This window comes from Lontra canadensis, unplaced genomic scaffold (genome assembly GCF_010015895.1).
Source record: "Lontra canadensis isolate GAN:19392208 unplaced genomic scaffold, GSC_riverotter_1.0 scaffold188, whole genome shotgun sequence".
In the NCBI taxonomy this organism is placed as follows: Eukaryota; Metazoa; Chordata; class Mammalia; order Carnivora; family Mustelidae; genus Lontra; species Lontra canadensis.
Genome location: NW_022631182.1, coordinates 356,999 through 375,378, shown reverse-complemented (window position 1 = coordinate 375,378; position 18,380 = coordinate 356,999). Strand labels below are relative to the sequence as shown.

The window sequence follows — 18,380 nt, the reverse complement described above, 5'->3', positions numbered from 1 at the left end:
TTTAAAATCTCTACAGCCAGCATGGGGCTTGAACTCCCAACTGAGATCAAGAGCCACATGCTCTCCCGACTCAGCCAAGCCAGGCGCCTCTTTTGGTTTGTTAAATGAAACTGTCTTGTCTCCTTGGTTATTTTTACTTGGGTGCCAGACATCATATACAAAAACGTATAGAGATAACTTGAAGTTTAGGGTACCTTTCTTCTCCCAGAGAGGATTTACATTTGCTTCTTGTAGGCAGCTAGGGCACTAGTTAATTCTAATTAACTAAATCCAATCATTAAGATGATTTGGAACTCATCTTCAATCCCCAAAAAGTGAGGGCCTGTTTATTTCTTGTTTATTTGCCTGAGAGTGTAGGCTGCTGGGAGTCTTACTCCACAGTGGGATCTCATCAAATCAAAGGAAGAGCCAATACCAAGGCAAGAACCAGGGCAACTTTAGGAAATCTTAGAGGTAGCAATTCATGGTCTGTTTCTTTGGATACTTCCACTAGAAGACACAATTCCAACTAGCCACCTCTGTGTTATGCTGCACAATCTATAAATTCTCAGAAGAAATAATCTGATCAGTTATACCAGTTTGTATCATGTGACCATCCCTTTGTGGCCAAAGGAAAGGATCCTGTTATTGGTAATTCCACTCTAAACAACTGGAATGGAGGAGGTAGTTGCTCAAAAAAAGAGATTTGGGGAAACAAGAACGTGTCTTATTATAGAACGTAAGGGGAAGAAATAATAGATGACACAGGATAGGGAACAAATTTGGGGGAGAGTATGATCTCAGCTCCAGAAATGTCCAAATAGTTTATTGTGAAACATCTGATTTGGTCAGGGTCCTGGCACAAAACAGATGAGATACTCAAATGGGGTAATTGAGGGGAGTTGAATAATGGGACTAAGGTCAACAATGTGGGCAGGGTTAAGGGAAATCAATAATGGATGAAGCCCTCCAGGACCAATAACAATGGGGACCCATTACCACCTTAGGTCTGCAGGAGTAAGGGGAAAAAAGTGGGTACTAAATCTCAGAAAGAGTAGCTAAAGAGAGGAAAGAGCCACCTAACAGAGGTGTATTCTTTATTCTTTTAAGATTGAGAGAGAGATAGAGAGTACAAGCAGGGGTGGGGTGCGTAGAGGGAGAGGGAACAGCAGATTCCCCATTGAACAGGGAGCCTGACACAGGGCTCAATCCCAGCACCCTGGAATCATGATCTGAGCTGAAGGTAGATACTTAATGGATTGAACCACCCAGGCACCCCAAGCTGTAAATGTTAGACCATTACATTTGAAGCAACTCTGCAAGGAGCAGGGGAAATAATATCATGACTCCACTTCTTATCTGCCAAGGCTTCTGCTGGTGCCTCCTGTTTACTGAACCTAACCAGAAGTCAGAAAACAAGGGAACCATTGCTACAGCCCACACAGAGTACAGAATCTCCTGGAGCACAGAGCTGGGTGGTAAAGGTGATATATCAGGAGAGATTCCTTTCTAGCTTATTGGTTCAGTGGCATAAAGAGCCCAAGATGATCAGAAATCAGGTCACAAGATTTCAACTTAAATAGAATTAAGGTTGTGTTCCCTGTAAGAAATATTACCTCCTTAGGCACTAAGCCCTCCAAACTCAAGGTCACAAGCAAAAGAAACAAAAATGCCTTCAGTGCGTCAACTGGCATTAATTCTCAATGGTGGGAGTCCCTCTCCCATCCCTTCATTTCTTGATCCATGCATCCTGATTAGGGGGGAAAGCACCATATACTGTGTCCTTTAGGACAGTATCTAGCTTCATAATGAGTTAACTCACAGACTGTTCTACGGCTAAGCTTTTGGCAAACATAAGTCTATTAAGCAAGCCCTTTCTGGATAATGGGGCACGTGGTAAAAATTATTTCCATAAGTGTGAGCCAGGTGATGTATTTTCTTCACTTCCTTCACTGTCAAGAGACTATACTATATGGGATACAGTGATGGAGAAGGCATTCTGCCAAGTCCACACATCCATCCCTAAGAAGACAAACTGCTTACTTTTGCATAATGAAAGGTATCTAATGTAATCACTTGGCTAAATGGTGCCCCTAAGGAATGGGGCCCAATGAGGGCTGACCACTCGCCTTCCTCGTTGCAGTCTGCCACTCCAGCTGAGGCAATAGCCAAGTCTCCCTTGGAAAGGGGAGGTCCAGCTTTCTGAGCTCAGACACAGGATTGATCTCTGTTACTATGATCTTGTTTCTGTGCTTCATGAACAAGCACCAAGGTAGTGGCTGGGGAAAATAAATGACAGACCTCCAAAGAATGGGTTCTCTTACTTATCTGGCCTAGTGGGAGCAACATCCATAGTGGTTATTTTCCAGTTTTTACATGGGGTGCAAATACTATCAACTCTATTTATTCTAAGAATTCTATCCACCTTAACATCTTGTCACCAATCCTTGATTCTTGTTCTTCCCAACTTTCTAACTAGCTGACCATTGTCCAAGAAAGAAAAGGCTCTGGTTAAGTTGTGGTCCAAGTTGTTCTGCTACTTAGTCTCTATGATCTAGCAAATCTGAAAATTCCATTTTAGAATAGAATGCTGCTGCATGCATCTGATTGCATTACTTTATAAATCAGGTGACATCAAGTTTATAATGGGTAACTTCAGTTGCACAGAAGATCTATGATCTATATCCATGCATTCCACCAGGGTCCAGTAGCAAACAAGGGATACTTTTCAAAAGGTTAACAGATGTTAACAGAAGTCATTATCCCTGAACCTCTAGTCTACTGATTCTTCTTTTGGAGCATCAGAGAACATCTGTCTGCCACTAACCTTTCCAGTATGTTCGAATTTGGCTAAGTCATAGACTAAATAACAAAGTGACTTGGACCACTCCAAAGTCCTTGCTTTCTCCAGTCTCCCCTCAAAATTGATAGCCTGACCCAGTAAATGGGAGAGAGAAGCACATCCAAATGTGCTGTTTTGCTTCCAAAATCCAAACTGATCCAATTTTAGGTCTCTTTCTTAACTGAGGGGTATCTAAGGTGATGAAACTTGTCTATCATTTCATAAAGGATATCCCAAAGATGACCTAAACTACGGTATGCCTGTCTATTAAGGCATATATAAGGTTCACAAGACATCCTAACCTCTCAGTCCAATTATGTCCTCAGGGTAATGACAGAGAATATGTGACCTGACAGCCCTGAAGTGAAACAATTAAAGTATACTGCTGTCCCAGGGCGCCTGCATGGCTCAGTCAGTTAAGCATCTGCCTTGGGCTCAGGTCACAATCCCAGGGTCCTGGGAACAAGCCCCATGTTGGGCTCTCTGCTCAGTGGGGAGCCTACTTCTTCTCCCTCTGCCCCTCCCCCTGCTTGTGCATTCTCTCTCAAATAAAATCTTTAAAAAAATGGCTTTTTAAAAGATTTTGAGAGAGATCACAAGTAGACAAGAGAGGAAAGGCAGAGGGAGAGGGAGAAGCAGGCTCCCTGCCAAGCAGACAGCCCGATGCCAGGCTCAATCCCAGGACCCTGAGATCATGACCTGAGCCAAAGGCAGAGGCTTATTAACCCACTGAGCCACCCAGGTGCACCCCCAATTTTTTTTTTTTTCCAAGATTTTATTTATTCATTTGACAGAGAGAGAGATCACAAGTAGGCAGAGAGGCAGGCAGAGAGAGAGGAGGAAGCAGGCCCTCTGCGGAGCAGAGAGCCCGATGCGGGGCTCAATCACAGGACCCTGGGATCATGACCCGAGCCGAAGGCAGAGGCTTTAAGCCACTGAGCCACCCAGGCACCACCAAATTTTTTTAAAAATATACTACTATCCCTGTAATGTGAAGGCAAGCGAATTTTGATTACATTGCAAATAGGGATGATGGGAAAACATTAGCTAGGTGAACAGCAGTATGTCAGGCAGGGCCAGATGTGTTGATTTCCTCTAATACAGAACTATATTCAGAACCATAACTGGGGCGCCTGGATGGCTCAGTTGGCTAAGCATCTGCCTTAAGATCAGGTCATGATCCCAGAGTCCAGGGAATTGAGCCCTGGATCAGGCTCCCTGCTCAGCAAAGGGTCTGCTTCTCCCTCTGCCCCTCACCCCACTTGTGTTCTCACTCTTTCAAATAAGTCAGTAAAATCCTTAAAAAAAAAATCATAACTGAGATTGGTTACGATCATGAGACCATTGCTCATGACAATTCAGGTGGTACCATTCATCTGTGATTCTCCAAGGATTCCTTCTGTTCTACTATCTTGCTGTATGTGTTGGGAGGCAGAGAGAGAGCATCATTTTTAGAGGTTTGCAGCATTTGATATTTCCAATCTAACAGCCCTCCCTCCAATGGCCAAAGGACAACTGAAGGTACCCCACAGATTACTAAGTCTATCTATCCCACACTATTTCCTGAAGAGGGGGCTAAAAATCACAGGATGGGAGCTGTCATTCTGTACCCCACAGAGACCTGATACATCACACTATCACCTGACTTCCATATATTCCTACTCTGACCATGGTCAGTGGCCTCAGGTTTCCATGGGGAAGAACTGGAGAACAACTTACAGGGTATACCGTGGCCATGTTGTAGTGTTCTTCCATGAGCTACAATTTGCCAGATGGTGAGACAAAACTCCAATGTTACTTTTAAATTAGATGGTTTAGGGTGCCTGGGCCTCTGCCTTCGGCTCAGGTCATGATCTCAGGGTCCTGAGATTGAGTCCTGCATGGGCCCTCTGCTTGGCAGGGAGCCTGCTTCCTCCTCTCTCTCTCTGCCTACTTATGATCTCTCTCTGTTAAATAAATAAAAAAACTCTTTAAAAATAAATAAATAAATAAAATTAGATGGTTTAGTAAGAGCACAATCCAAATGATAATTCAAGTTTTATGTTAAAGACATTTTCCTTCCTCAAATTACTGCCAATCTGATTTCCTTCTGGAGATTTTTCCTCTTGTGTGCAGTCTTGGTGAGACTGTCTACACAGGTGCTAGGGGATGGAAAGGTAGCCCTCATTAGGCCAGTGAGATACTTTCTTCAGCTTTTTCACTCCTAAACAGTGTCAAAGACAAAACATTGATCTGATCCTCCTTCCCCCAGTGGGGATTGTGGGGGGGCAGGGGAACGACTCTAAGCATCTACCAGTGATAACTAGAAAAGCCCTCCCTGGTTTATCCCCCTTACAAACTTGGGTCTTTTTCTTCCAGCCTGTGAAACACTCTATTACCTTCCAGTAAGATCTCTTCTGCTTTAATTAGCCTGAGTTGGCCTGTATTGCACACGACCAAAGAACTCTAGCTGAAATAAGCTAAGAATTGGGGCAGTCCTGTGATCCAACCAGGAGAAACCCATGAGCTTTTCCTGAAGCCTAGCACCCCGCCTTTGTGTAACTCCGCTCCTTTATCATTTGACTGAAATTCTCTGAAGAGAGTTGACTGGTTCCATTTACGCTTTATCAGATGTCCATCCCTTTTTCCACAGTGCTTGGGGCAATCCTTTTAGGGTTCCTGTGCAAATGTAGTTAAACCTGAACTTACTTTCCCTACAGCCTGGAGTAAAATGAAGAGAGATTAATTAAACTAAAATACCTATGTAAAGCACCTGGAAAAGTTATTGCTTGAAACAGCACATACGTGCTTCAACCTGACCCATGATGTACAGGTCTATGTGACAAGTTTGCAGACATCAACAGCACAAGCAGACTGAAGACAAGAGAGCAGAATAATAATACCCCTACAGGGAGTATCACAAGAGCCTTCAAAAATGAGATCCTAACAGTGCTCCACATTGTTAGCACATCACGTGGCCATATACACACATGTGCACGCATGCATACACACACACACACACACACACACAGTGTGACACTGGCTTCCTATTTTCAAAGGTCTTCCTTAACCCTCCTTTCTTTTCGACACAACTGTACTTTTTTTTAGTAATTTTTTAAAAAGATTTTTATTTATTTGCCAGAAAGCACAAGCAGGGGGAGTGGCAGACAGGAGAAGCAGACTCCCTGCAGAGGGAGCCTGATGTGGGACTCCATCCCAGGACCACATGATCAAGACCCCAGACAAAGGAGATGCTCAACCGACCGAGCCACCGAGGCATCCCCCAAAATTGTACTTTATGCGACTCTTCAGCCTGAACCTCAAATCTTTTTTCTTCCTCAACATTACTTCTCCTTCTACCACAGGCAGTCTCCCTTCTATCAGCTGAGACCTAACACCCCCACTGAAATAGTACCAGAATCTTTATTACTTCTCCCCTCCATGATCCAGGGTTCCACTTATCCCGGGTTCCTGTAGCATACTATTAATGAGTGTTCTGGAACCAAAATTATCTAATCTGTTGTTTGAAAGAAACACCATTATATCCATTTTACAGAGGAGGAAACTTAACATCAAAAAACGGGTAAACTTGTCCAAGGTCACTTACTAGAAATCTAAACTACTTCCGACCCTAGTCCATGTTCTTAAATCACTAAGCTACACTGACTTTCTTCTGATCCTTTCTACTTGTTTCCAAATAAATTTTAGAAACATTCTGATGGGCTCTGAAAATTAACATATTGACCAGAATTGCCACACATGTAAGGAGGCACCCACATGTACAAATTATAGATTACTTTTTTTTAAGATTTTGACAGAAAGACAGGGAAAGAGAGACAGAAAGACACAAGCCTCGTGCTGAGCAGAGAGCCTGGGATCCTGACTTGAGCCAAAGGCAGACACTTAACAACAGAGCCACCCAGGCACCCCACATCATGTTCCTTTGAAACACTTACCATACAGTTTTCCAAACCAGGAATTTGTTAAGTGTAATGAAGCATGTTATTTTGCCCCACTACTGAGCTAAGACTGTCAATCTTATCTTGTCCCTATTTCAGGGAGTGGTCAATGTACGCTGATCAAATGAGATCTCTACCCTCTAACCCCTTTCATAGCTAAACCACAAAAATACCTGTGGGTCTTTGCTGTCAGCCATACCACTCACTGTCCTCAAACTACTCTCAAAGGCTCTGGCCTACAGGTTGACCATGGCACGATATCTACTTGACCCTTGACTCATTTTGCTAACTTACCCCAAAACACATAATCCATTTCCCTGTTCTGTTGTTCCATTTTGGCCCAAAGTGCTAACAACAATAAAATGGCTTTTGGTTTTCCTGAGGAAGACAATGAAAGTAAAAAAAATGTTTAATTTCATACAGACTGCTTGGTTCTGGGTGCTACATTTCAAAACTGTTGCTGCGGATATATTATTTCCAATCTTAGCTAGGCCCCTGTAAAATCCCTTCTCAGCCCCAGATCTTTGGTTCCAGGATTTGAACTCTCGTATCTCTAAGCAGTCCCCACCCCTCATCTCCAAGCCCAAAATAAACTTGCAGTTAGGTATGTTTTGGCTTTCTGGCTACCTGTGCATTTATTACAGCACAGACAAAAACACTTAAGATACAATGAGATAGCCTGTCTAATGAGGAACATGTGCCTTATTCACCTTTGTATCCTGACAGTCAGTTAAATGGCTTAAAAACCAAACCAAAAACCTGAAAACAAGCCAGGGGTTGCTTCGTAAAAGTAGGGGATCTTTAGTCTATAAAGAGGCAAATTAAGAAGAAACATACTCTTGAGCTCATAATAAGGCAGCCTAGCAAAGTGGGGAAATCATGGACTAAGGAGTCAGGAACCTACTTTTTAGCCCTACCCTCACCACCTACCATAACCTTGAGAAAGTCATTTCCTATCCACAAAATATTTACTATTTCAACATCCTTCAAAACAGCCTCTATGTTCCCCATCTGTTCTTTAGCTATCATGAAAAACTTGTTAAAAGTAAAAAAAAATTTCTAGTATTATCAATCCTGTAGCCAACAACGTAGAGGTTCAAATCTCAGCTCCATCGTTTACAAGTTGTGTAACTTTCTCATTTGTGTAAATGGGGATATAATCTGCATTTCATAAAGTTGTTTTGGGATTAAATGATACTCTGCGCTTAGACTACTCAGGCTCAAAAATGTTAAATACTACGTCACTGCTTACAAAATTCTAATGGTTCTCTATTACCCACACAATCACATCCAAATTCCTTAACAAAGTAACACAAAAGGCTTTCAAACAAGATTCTCAATTAGTAAACCCTAGCTCCCATTATATACTCCATTCTACCACCAGGCATTGTTCCGGAAACTGAAGCACAGGCTAAGTAACCTGGACCACTTAACTGTGGAGGCAGTTTGGCTAAGCTGGTACCTGCTAGCCCCAAGTTCCTAATGTTTAGTAAACTCCCTATGCTAATGCAAAATCTGGGGATTCTTAAGACCTGTGTCAAACATTTCCAGGAAGTCTGAAAATCCTGACTTGTCAATCCTGACTTACTCCTACTGACTCACAGAACTTACTGGTTTCACAGTACAAAATCTACAGGTACCATTTTGCCACAAAATGAAAGCCACACATTTACTCATCAAATACTTAAGGCTACTATGTGCAAGGAATTATATTACGTACTGGGGATGCATTAATGAACAAAACTGTTGGGGGTAACAATTAACACAAATGTAGAATTATAGCTACGGGTCTAATAAGGGCTTGACACAGAGCATTACCCTGAGGCAATGTTTGTGCCAGAGCCAATATGGAAATAAAGGTAAAAAAATCTGTAAATAGATGTTATAGAGAACTTAAGAGAGCTAATAATGGGCCAAAGAGTTCCGAAAGAGAAGCACAGCCCGTGAAGAGCCACAAAGGTTTTTACTCTATCCTAAGGGCAAAGGAAATCCATGTTTTCATCTTATCAGATTTACATTCCTAAGGAATTAATGTTTTTGGAGTACTGACAGACATACCTGTTAGGAGGTTCCTAAGGACTCCTTACCACAGAGGGTAGCTTAGACAAGGTTGAGAAAAGGCAAACCAGGACAACAGGCAGAGAATTAAGTGACAGACTGAATAAAGGTGAAAAAAGTTAATCATCATCATTAACTATTCATAACTCAAATTCCTCCCTCGATCTTCATGTTTATTAGTATAACTGACCACCTGTATCAGGCTGAGTAATTCAGTCCTGTCCATCATTCTTTGCAAACTGAAAAATGGGAGAATGGCATAGGTATTTGCAAAATTTGTCCTAAAATTCGAATTGTTTCATACTGTTTTCTCAAGATGCTAATAAAACATGTGGTCAGACAAAACACCCATTAAGTTAAGAAGCAGTATATGTCATCCTACCTTTAGAAACAAAAAAATTAACGATGACCTAAAAACAAAAGTCCTCAAAATTTGAACTACTATATCCCATAGAAGTTGAAATGGCAAGGATACACCTACAGAAAGTGAAGACACATACCAAACCTCTAAGACTTATATTCTTATGTCATCTAACATTCGACTACAGGGGGAAAAAAAAGCTCTATTAGGATAACCCAATCTCAGTACGCTTTTCCAACAAAAATTAGAAGGATTTTTAATTTCCAAGTTCTCTGAGAATGCAAAATTAATGCAACATAAATTGAAAGATCTAATCAATAAATTTAACAAGCCAAAATAATTTTGTTACATAAATTAACCCATTTATTATAGGCTAGCAATGTTTCAAACGGTGGCGCTTCTACTGGTCTTTCAACTCCTTCAGTCTTCTGATGGCAGACTTTACTGTGACAGCAGAAGTGGTGCTGGAAAGAAAAAGTTGGATCCAACATAATTAGCTACACTAACATGTGAAATGGCAAATGAGTAAATCCTGCCTCTTTTTTTACATTACAATCTTAATGATGGTATCTTTTAGCAAGTAAGAGTTATGTCTTCAGGGTTTTGCAGAATTAGACAATCTCGTGCATTTAATCATGCAGCATTAAAAAAAAAAATAACAGGGAGGAATGAATGGTTTCAGCAGGCTGACCTAAACTCATAGAAAAGAATGGACAGAACGTCAGAAGAAACTAGTAAATTCTAAGATGGTATCATAAATGAGAGATATCAAGAAAACAGTATCTAAAGAACAGACTCGAGTATAATTTGGGAAGAAAGCTATGAAAAGGACTATAAAAAGTTACACCAAAAGATTCTGGAACTGTACCTGGAAAACCCATAACCATCACATAGGGTGGGTACAGGAATGCTAGTTCATTTTATCATCACGACCAAGAGAAAGCTAGGTTTCATTTGCCTTTTTGACCTCATAAACCCACACAAGACACACATATATAAAAATGATCATTTCAACACTTCCCAATATTTTACACTGCTGCAGTTTTAAATCAACTAAAATTAAAATTTCAACTCAACCACACTAGTCTTATTTTATACATGGGAGGCTAGTGTACCACACACGTCTAGATACTGGCTAAAGGAAGAACACTTCAGCCTTTAAGATCAGCGATGAATTCCAAAACTAGAGATCTTCAAGGTGGCTTTCATTTCCAAAAATGGATTAACTCAAGAGTCCACTCAATCAATAACTAACACAGGTACATTTATCTCAGCACCATCATCTGGCACTTGTCAGGGTCACAAAGCTGCTGAGGTCCAGCCAGTACTGTTTAGAACAGCAAAAGTATAACGGTCCAGGTGGCCTCAAGTTTCCATATACAGTAACAAGCTAATCGACCTCATTTTTATAAAATCAGCTTGCAATACAAATCGAAGTTCAGTACAGATTCAGTCCCACTAAAGGGCATGTACGGTATCATTGTGCTCACAGTGGTGACCCTTTCAATTCTATGAAATTCTCAAGTCCTGTCACACTTTTCTATTTCAGTGGTTTTCTTCTCTTTGAACACTGAACATAAACCATACTCTCAATGAGTCATGAAAAAAAACTAAAGCATTCTTGTTGTCTCAGTCTTGTTGAGTTAAAACTAGCCCGTCCAGCATCAAACCTGGAATTCTGAGGTGATCCACACAATTCAAAGGTCACAAAGAAAAGGGACTCACTTGTAGGTCCAGGCGCCACCAGCGACGGTTTTCATGCAGGAGCCACAATGCCAGATCCCCACAGCCTGTCTTTTCATCTTGGTCTGCAAAAGACAATCAATTTTCCCTATGAATCAATAAAAGCCTTTACCTCAGCAACATCCAGTAGTCTAAACTGCACTAGAAAATGGGTGTATTTTGGGGGCACTTGGGTGGCTCAGGTCATGACCCTAGGGTCCTGGGATGGAGGCTCAGGATCCGGCTCAGCAGGGGGCCTGCGTCTCCCTCTCCCCCTGCTGCTGCTCTAATAAAAAAAAAAAAATCTTAAAAAAAGAAAGAAAATAAATGGGTGTGTTTTATGAGGTTCTAGGTGTTCCTAGTACCCTACGTTTTCTCATGCAAAACCGGCATTCGCCACAATGCTACACTGCCAGCAATGTCAAAGACACCCTCTCCAACCGTATTCCAGCACACCACAGACATACAAACGCTACACGGAACTCTCTAGCAACACCAGGAGACAAAACTGACAAGAGTCATCGCCCACAAAGCGGGCTTGGCTTAGGCTGGGGCTCCTTGTCCAACGTGTGACCCTTCAGTCCCCGAGTGTAAACGGGAAGCAATCCACCAAATCGAGCTACCAACAACCCAGCACACTATCCACAAACTTCCCTCAGGAGCCGGCTCACGGGCCGGAAAGCCTCCCCTCCCTCTGCCCGCCCCCGCCCCCGCCCCCATCTTACTTTGCCACAGAAGGAGCAAGTGTACTTGGCGTGCTGGCTTATCTCAATCTTCTTCACCATCTTCCTGAGGGAGGCACCATAACGGGTCCCGTATTTGCCCACGATTCCGACCTTCTTGGTGCGTTTAGCCTGTTAAGAGCCAAGAGAGAAACCAGCGATACTGGGACCCGCTGACAGAGCCTCTGCCACCCACTCCCCGCCCCAAACGCCATTCCTCCAATCACCCCAGCCGCTGCCGGGTCCTAGGTCCCCCTCATTCCATCCTGGCAAAATGTGAGGCCAGAGCGGGCCCCGGGCTCCGACAGCACCGTTTCACCCGCTCGGATCGGCCGGGCGCCATCAAGCCGCCTCCGTCCTTCCGCCCCGGTCTGTGCCCGAGAGGGGCGGTCACGGCAAGAAGGCTGAGGACGGCGCAAGACAGGGCTGGCGAGCAGACGCCGGGTGGGTGCAAAGATAGCAAGAAAATGTCAGATGCCGGCGGATAGACCTCTAGGCCTCACCGATAGCAACACTCACCATGTCGCCTCAAACTAGGTCTGAGTCCCGAGAGGAAGACACTCAGTGCGCAAGCGCAGTTTTAGGAAAACGGACGGAAGTGGCGAATGGGAAGCCCAGCTAGGAACTGAACTCTATGCTCCGGAGGTCTCTTCCTCCCTGCCGCCTTCCGTGGGGAATGAGGTTGTTTTCTGTGTTGAAAATGTTTATTGTTTAAGCAGGCTAAATAGAAATAAAATGATTTATCACAGGCTTATTGCTAGGTATGGAAGGAGATTAGTTTGTTACTTAATTAACTGGCTTCTGGTAATATTAGACCGGTATTTCTCAAACTCCAGTCCCTCGAACATTGCATTTTCAGTTTTTGCCATACCGGGATTGACTGTTTCATCATTTATTTAAAAACTGAGTCACTTTTTAGAAAATTTAACGAAACGAAGCTTCGTCCTAAGCCAACACTATCTATGGAATCCAGGGCGTATGTCCTATGTGAGTGTTTTTCTGAGTACACATTAAAATTGACACATAAATACTCAAATGAAAAACGTCCAGTGATTAAGCTGTTGATATTAATCCCCACAATACATTTTAAAAACATTACAGAAAATTTCAAATACAGACAAAAGCAGAAAAAGTAGTATAATAAACAAAGGCACATCTTTTAAAACATAACTACATCCCTTCTTTAAAAAATGCTTCATGCACTGACAGGGAGATTATTTTTATGTTCTAATTAAATAAATACACAATTAAATTATATATTGTATTCCTTGGCATTAGCATTCTTGCCTGTACATACTGAAAACATTAACCTTTCGGTAAAATCTACATCAAGAAGAATGATGCCTGGAGACACAGCAAGCACCTTGTTTTACACACCAACTGTGCAAACACATCTACCCGCTGGGGAAACAAGATGTGCTCAAAATCTCCCAGTTCCACCACAGCCTCCAAGTACCCTCTGCTCCTATAGGGTGAAGAATGGCAAGGGGCAGAGGGAGTAAGTATCTCCTCCCTCAGGAGAGAAATACACTGCATATTGGGGATGATTTCTGGACGCCTCGCCAACCAAATTATGTCCTGCTTCTAGAAAACTACAAATAAAAGCAAAATATATTCCTACCGGTGCAAACAAATGGGATTGGTGGAAGAAGAGTTGAGAAACAAGCACTCCAATGGTCCTCCTGTTCCAGTCTGCACGTGCAGGTTGAGCAGAAGTGGGGTTCACCTGCCCTGAGTGAGTGCGTAAGCATGGCCAGCTTGCACTCTCTAAGGTGAGCCCTCCTGGGCTGGCTGCGAGCCCAGTTCAGATCATCATTTAGGAAACTGACCACCTCCTCCCCCTCCCATCTCCTGTGTAGCCTCCTACATCTCTTCCCTCCAGGGGGTCTGAGAGAGAGCAAGAGAAGGTAGAATGCCTGAGTAAGAATGCAGTAGAGTGCCTGAAAATGAGACACTCCATAATAGGAGGAAATTGTTCATGCTCAGAGCAATTTTCTCAAAACTGAACAATTTTCTTTAAATAGCGAGCTTGAGGATGTGCAAATAGCACTCTCATGAAATCAGCTCTAAGTGGCTTCAGAGAACTGTGGACAAAGTCTCAATTTGTCTTATCTGTGGGCTAATAAATCCCCAACCCCATTAGAGGACCATCAGGTGTACAGATGAACTGTAATATGTACCCATAAAATCTTAGTAAAAATCTCTGCTGAGTCACAAAATTCACTTTTGCCCTTAAAAAGATAAGTTACAAGTTGTCTCTAGAGGTGAGTTCTTTTACCTGTTGAGCCAACCAGTTGTCTTTGGGGCATATGGAACATTTGATTCTTGAAGGAAATCTGAGGGGCAAACGTCATCCACAATTGATCTCATGCTGGAAACCAAAAGGGTTTATCCGGGAGCCCCAAGCTCCATGCTGTTCCTTCGCTTTGTGCCCAAAGAATTCTTGCTTGTCCTTCACCCAAGGGCCTGGTGGCCAAGGGCAAGAGTGAAGTCTGCGCACAATGTTAAGAGCACTGTAGGCTACCTCCACAAGGGCAGTAGACTCAGCTAGGGGAGGGAGAGCCCTGCTGAGGCCAACTCCTAAACACCTAGAAATAATCAGGTGTCTGAAAAGAATTCAGTATGTGGATTCATTCCTTCTTCTCTTCTCTCCACAAATTTACTTTAAATTCATCATTCTCTTTGTTTGCTTTTTGTTTTAATGGACATTTCACAGGTAAGGTACCCATCAGAATGGGTGTTACTTGGTAACTCTTAAAAGAGATAAGGTAAATCAATATGAAACAATGACCAAATATATTATGTGAAATGAGCCATTTCTAATATGAAGAGTTTCATTCCATTTTCGAAGAAATAATTCTATGTATATGTATGTATTTATATGCATTGGGAATAAATTACCAATGGCTCCGTCCTAAATTATTTATATTAGCTATTACCTGTAAGAAGCAGGGCTAGGAGTACAAGGGATGAGAATGCAGGGCTTTCATTTTTTTACTTATACATTTTAATTTTTAATTTTTTCATTTTTATTATTTTATTTTATTTATTATTTCATTTATTATTTCATTTCCCATTTTTATTATTGTTTTAAGATTTATTTATTTATATATTTGAGAGAGAGCATGAGCGGGAGGAGGGGCAAAGGGAGAGGGAGCAGGACAAAGGACTCCACCCTGAGCACAGCCTGATGCGGGGCTCCATCCCATGACACTGAGATCATAACCTGAGCCAAAATCAAGAGTCAGACGCTTAACCGCTTAATGGACTCTGCCACCCAGATGTACCAATTAGTTAAATTTTACATCAAATTTATAATAGTGAAAAGAAAGCACTGCAGAGCCCTAGATGAAGGGACAGTTTTTTCAATAAGTGATGCTGAGAAATGGCATATTCACATGGGGAAAAATTAACCTTGACCTTACCTCCATGTACAAAAATAAACTGCAATTGGATTGTAGTTCTAAACATGAAGAGCAAAACAATAAAGCTTCTAGAATCTATATTCACAACTTTGGGGGTTATGATTTACATGACTATTCATTCTGTAATATTTTGTTAAGCTGTAAATTTGTTTTATGAATTATTTTATGTATGATATTTCATCCTAGAAAAGGGGAGTTAAAAACAAAGAGGAGGAGAGCCTGGCACTCCATAAGTCAGATGAATGGGTTGAGGTGGGCGGGGGGCGGGGGGTGGGCAGAGGGTGTTGTAAAATCAAATAACTGTTGGCTGTCATAATATCCCGAACACTGTGACTCACAGGCTTCTCGATGTTTTCTGCTATGATTAAGAATCCATTTCCTTCCCTGGGACCTCATAGGAAAAGACAAAACCACAACTGCAGGTATGAGAGAGGGCTCCAACAAAATCTCTTTAACCTTCCGTGCCATTTTTTTTTTTTTAAAACCTTGTAATCCTACACGTGGTAAGAAGTGAGAGGATACGGCAGGAGATAAGATTGGAATTCTTTTCATCCCTTTTGCAGCTTAAATTTCACTACAAAGAGCTTCAGAAAGCATCAAGGTTCCAGGGTGGCTCAGCTGATTAAGCGGCTGCCTTCTGAGGCTCAGGACCCCAGGGTTTCTGTGCTCAGAGGGGAGTCGGCTTCTCCCTCTGCCCCTCCCCCTTGCTCGTGCTCAGGCACTCTTGTTCTCTTTCTCTCTCTAATAAATAAAATCTTTAAAAAAAAGAAGAAGAAGAAAAAGAAAAGCATCAAGATTCCAGCAGACAAGAATGCAAAGATAAGGCAAAACCCGGGAGTCAGCAGTGAGGGGATGGTGCCTCCAGCTCTGTTTCTTTCCAACCTAGAAAAAGGTTGCTCAGAGCAAGCAAGAAGCCAAGAAGGAAGCCAAGAAGGAAAACACACCATTAATTCGAGTACAAATGGATCAAGGCTTACAGGATCCCTTGCTCCCTCTAGCAGTCTTCCTGATGACAACCCCAGAGGCAGAAATTAACCAGGGTCATTCAGGGAGTAATGACCTTGGTGAGGGTAGGCAGAGCCAGCTCTGGTAGGCCTGGGGGACCTTTCCTAAAACCCTTTAAGAGGCCACCTAATCACAGGGACAGGAAGTGGGATGAGATAGGCCCAGGTTTTCTTCATTAGAACTGACATTTCCAGGAAACACAGTGGATGGTGACAGGTATGTGTCTGGACTGAGCTGTGAAGTAAAGGAGGAAAAAGAATGACTGCGGAAATCCCTACTTAAACCCAAAGGCATTCACTCTCTATAAATAAGTCCAAGTGTCTTTTCTGAATCACACAGAAATGGCTGGATGGTTCTCAATAAATTCTAGAGGTACATTCAGCATGGTATAACTTAGAATATACAGTCTTCATGGTATAAATAAATATGCTTTGGGGGACCTCAAGGACATCTCAGAGATGGCGAGTCTTTCTCTAGAGCAGCTGGGACTGAGGACTAGCTAGAGGCTTCGGACGGAGGCTCAACAGACCGTATTTACAAAGACCGTATTTACAGTGGAATAGTGGTTTCGCACATGGACACCAAGTTGCAAGAACCAAGGGCAGACCCTCCCAAGGGCAGGCATTGATCCAACACCTTGTGGTAGGCCCCAAGGTGAATAAAGCAGAGATTTATTCATTTAACGATGATCACCAATGCTCCCAAGCAACACTAAATATATATGTCTCAAAATCACCTGGACCTTTCACTCTATTTCTGAAGCATACCCATTGCAGACTAACCACGGCTCTAGAGTAAAGAGGAACTCCTAATAAAAATAAGGAATGAGATGTTATGATCTCATTCTCCGAGACTTTAAAGAACTTGACCAAACTCCAGCAGAGCTCATGAGAAAGCTGCACCCAATCTTCTTTGAGTGAGCAGCAGACGAGTCTCTGGAGACATCCACAGACTCACAGAAGAGGGCTTCGTAATACTCCTCAACCCATGTGATGTCAGGACAGAGAGCAGAGGCTGTGGCTAGGCTCTGCGGCAGGCGAGGAAGAAATCCTCCTTCCTGTAACTCAGCATCTGTGATCCAGAATCTTTCTGCTTCCTGGGCCTTAACTCATTCCACAGACTTCTCCCTAATGAGGGGACCATGTTGTTTCCATCAATGAGCCACCAAGGCTGCAAAAAAATCACTGCAAAAACCTCGTGAGCAATGTTGAGGTAGGATGTTAGCATTTCTTCTTTGCAGATTCTGTCCCCATTGGGCCACCGCCCAGCAGGCCACCCAGGGCAGGATCATCTGTATCCTTCCCCAGATCTACACTGACGGCTGTGTCTGTGGCAGATTGATTATGGACTCCAAGGGCAGCAACCGTGAAGTGATGAAGTTGGCTTTCCAGAACACCCGCTCCTAAGGGAACTTAGGACAATCTATTTGGTGACACAGCAGCCATTGCTCTTAATTGCTTTTAGACAAATATTTATTTTAAGGGGCCATTTGGAACAATGTTAGAGTAAACTTTAGAGAGACCCATTACTTGTCCTTTGGAAGCTTCCAACAAGTCATGTCACTAATATAAACAAACTGGTACAGCTTACAAAATTTAAAAACAAAATAGAGAGCTGGAGGTGGTAAGATAGTGTAAGACCACTTTGGGTGGCCGAGGGGAGGACCCAGACAAGTATTCTCTCTCAGGCCCGTGACTCTGGATTTTTTTTTCTAGGTAACACTGGGTCATTCTTGTTTCAGGAGGTGATAGAGGAAATGGAAGGCCTAATTATCTGTGGAGATCTGGTACCATGGCAAAGCTTCTCAGGGCAGGATAAGCTGGTAGTAAGCAGGCTCAGCTGCTAATAATCTCCACAGTCCTTTGCAGAAAGATAGGAGCAGTAACTCATGGTCCTCAGATATAGGTGTTCAGTCTGGATTTCCTGAGGAGCTCTGACCCTGCAGAGAAGCTCCCAGCAGTAGATCAATACAGTGATTAAAAGGAAGTTCTATAAGCAAATGCCTGGTCCGACTGAGGAAGGCAAGAAGCCAACCGGTTATTTGCCAAGGCCAAAGCCTCCCACAGGACATGGCCCGGCAGTCCAGACTGGACAGTACTGACATGTCGGTGTGCCTGACCATCCCTGAGCAGCAATTAAAGGGGGCTGGGTGGCTCTCAAGGATCTCTCTCCATTGGAGCTGTCTAGGAGCCCTGGAAAGGGGACTGAAAGGCACAAGAAAATGGTGCGCTCTAGGGTCTCGTTCTAGTGAGAACAGAGTTAGCTGGGAGCCTACAGAGAGGCTGAGGCCCCTCGGGAAGACAGCGGTGCAGTCAACTGCTCCCAGAC

At 42.9% G+C, this 18,380-nt stretch overlaps 1 protein-coding gene across 1 annotated transcript; it reads right to left on the bottom strand.

The window, feature by feature from the left end:
* Positions 1–9,408: 9,408 nt before the first annotated feature.
* RPL37A (ribosomal protein L37a) lies at positions 9,409–12,212 on the bottom strand. Its single transcript, XM_032847457.1, has 4 exons — positions 12,142–12,212; positions 11,626–11,754; positions 10,904–10,986; positions 9,409–9,642 (listed from the first exon to the last, which is right to left on the bottom strand). The coding sequence occupies exons 1-4, from the start codon at positions 12,142–12,144 to the stop codon at positions 9,579–9,581; spliced, it is 279 nt and encodes a 92-aa protein (XP_032703348.1). The 5' UTR covers positions 12,145–12,212; the 3' UTR covers positions 9,409–9,578.
* Positions 12,213–18,380: the final 6,168 nt, after the last annotated feature.

Coding starts and splice junctions, on each gene's coding strand:
- RPL37A (XM_032847457.1), bottom strand. Junction 10,987..11,625: donor CTTGCTCCTTCTGTGGCAAA/GTAAGATGGGGG, acceptor TGTCTTTTGCAG/ACCAAGATGAAAAGACAGGC. Junction 9,643..10,903: donor GGTGGCGCCTGGACCTACAA/GTGAGTCCCTTT, acceptor TTTTCTTTCCAG/CACCACTTCTGCTGTCACAG.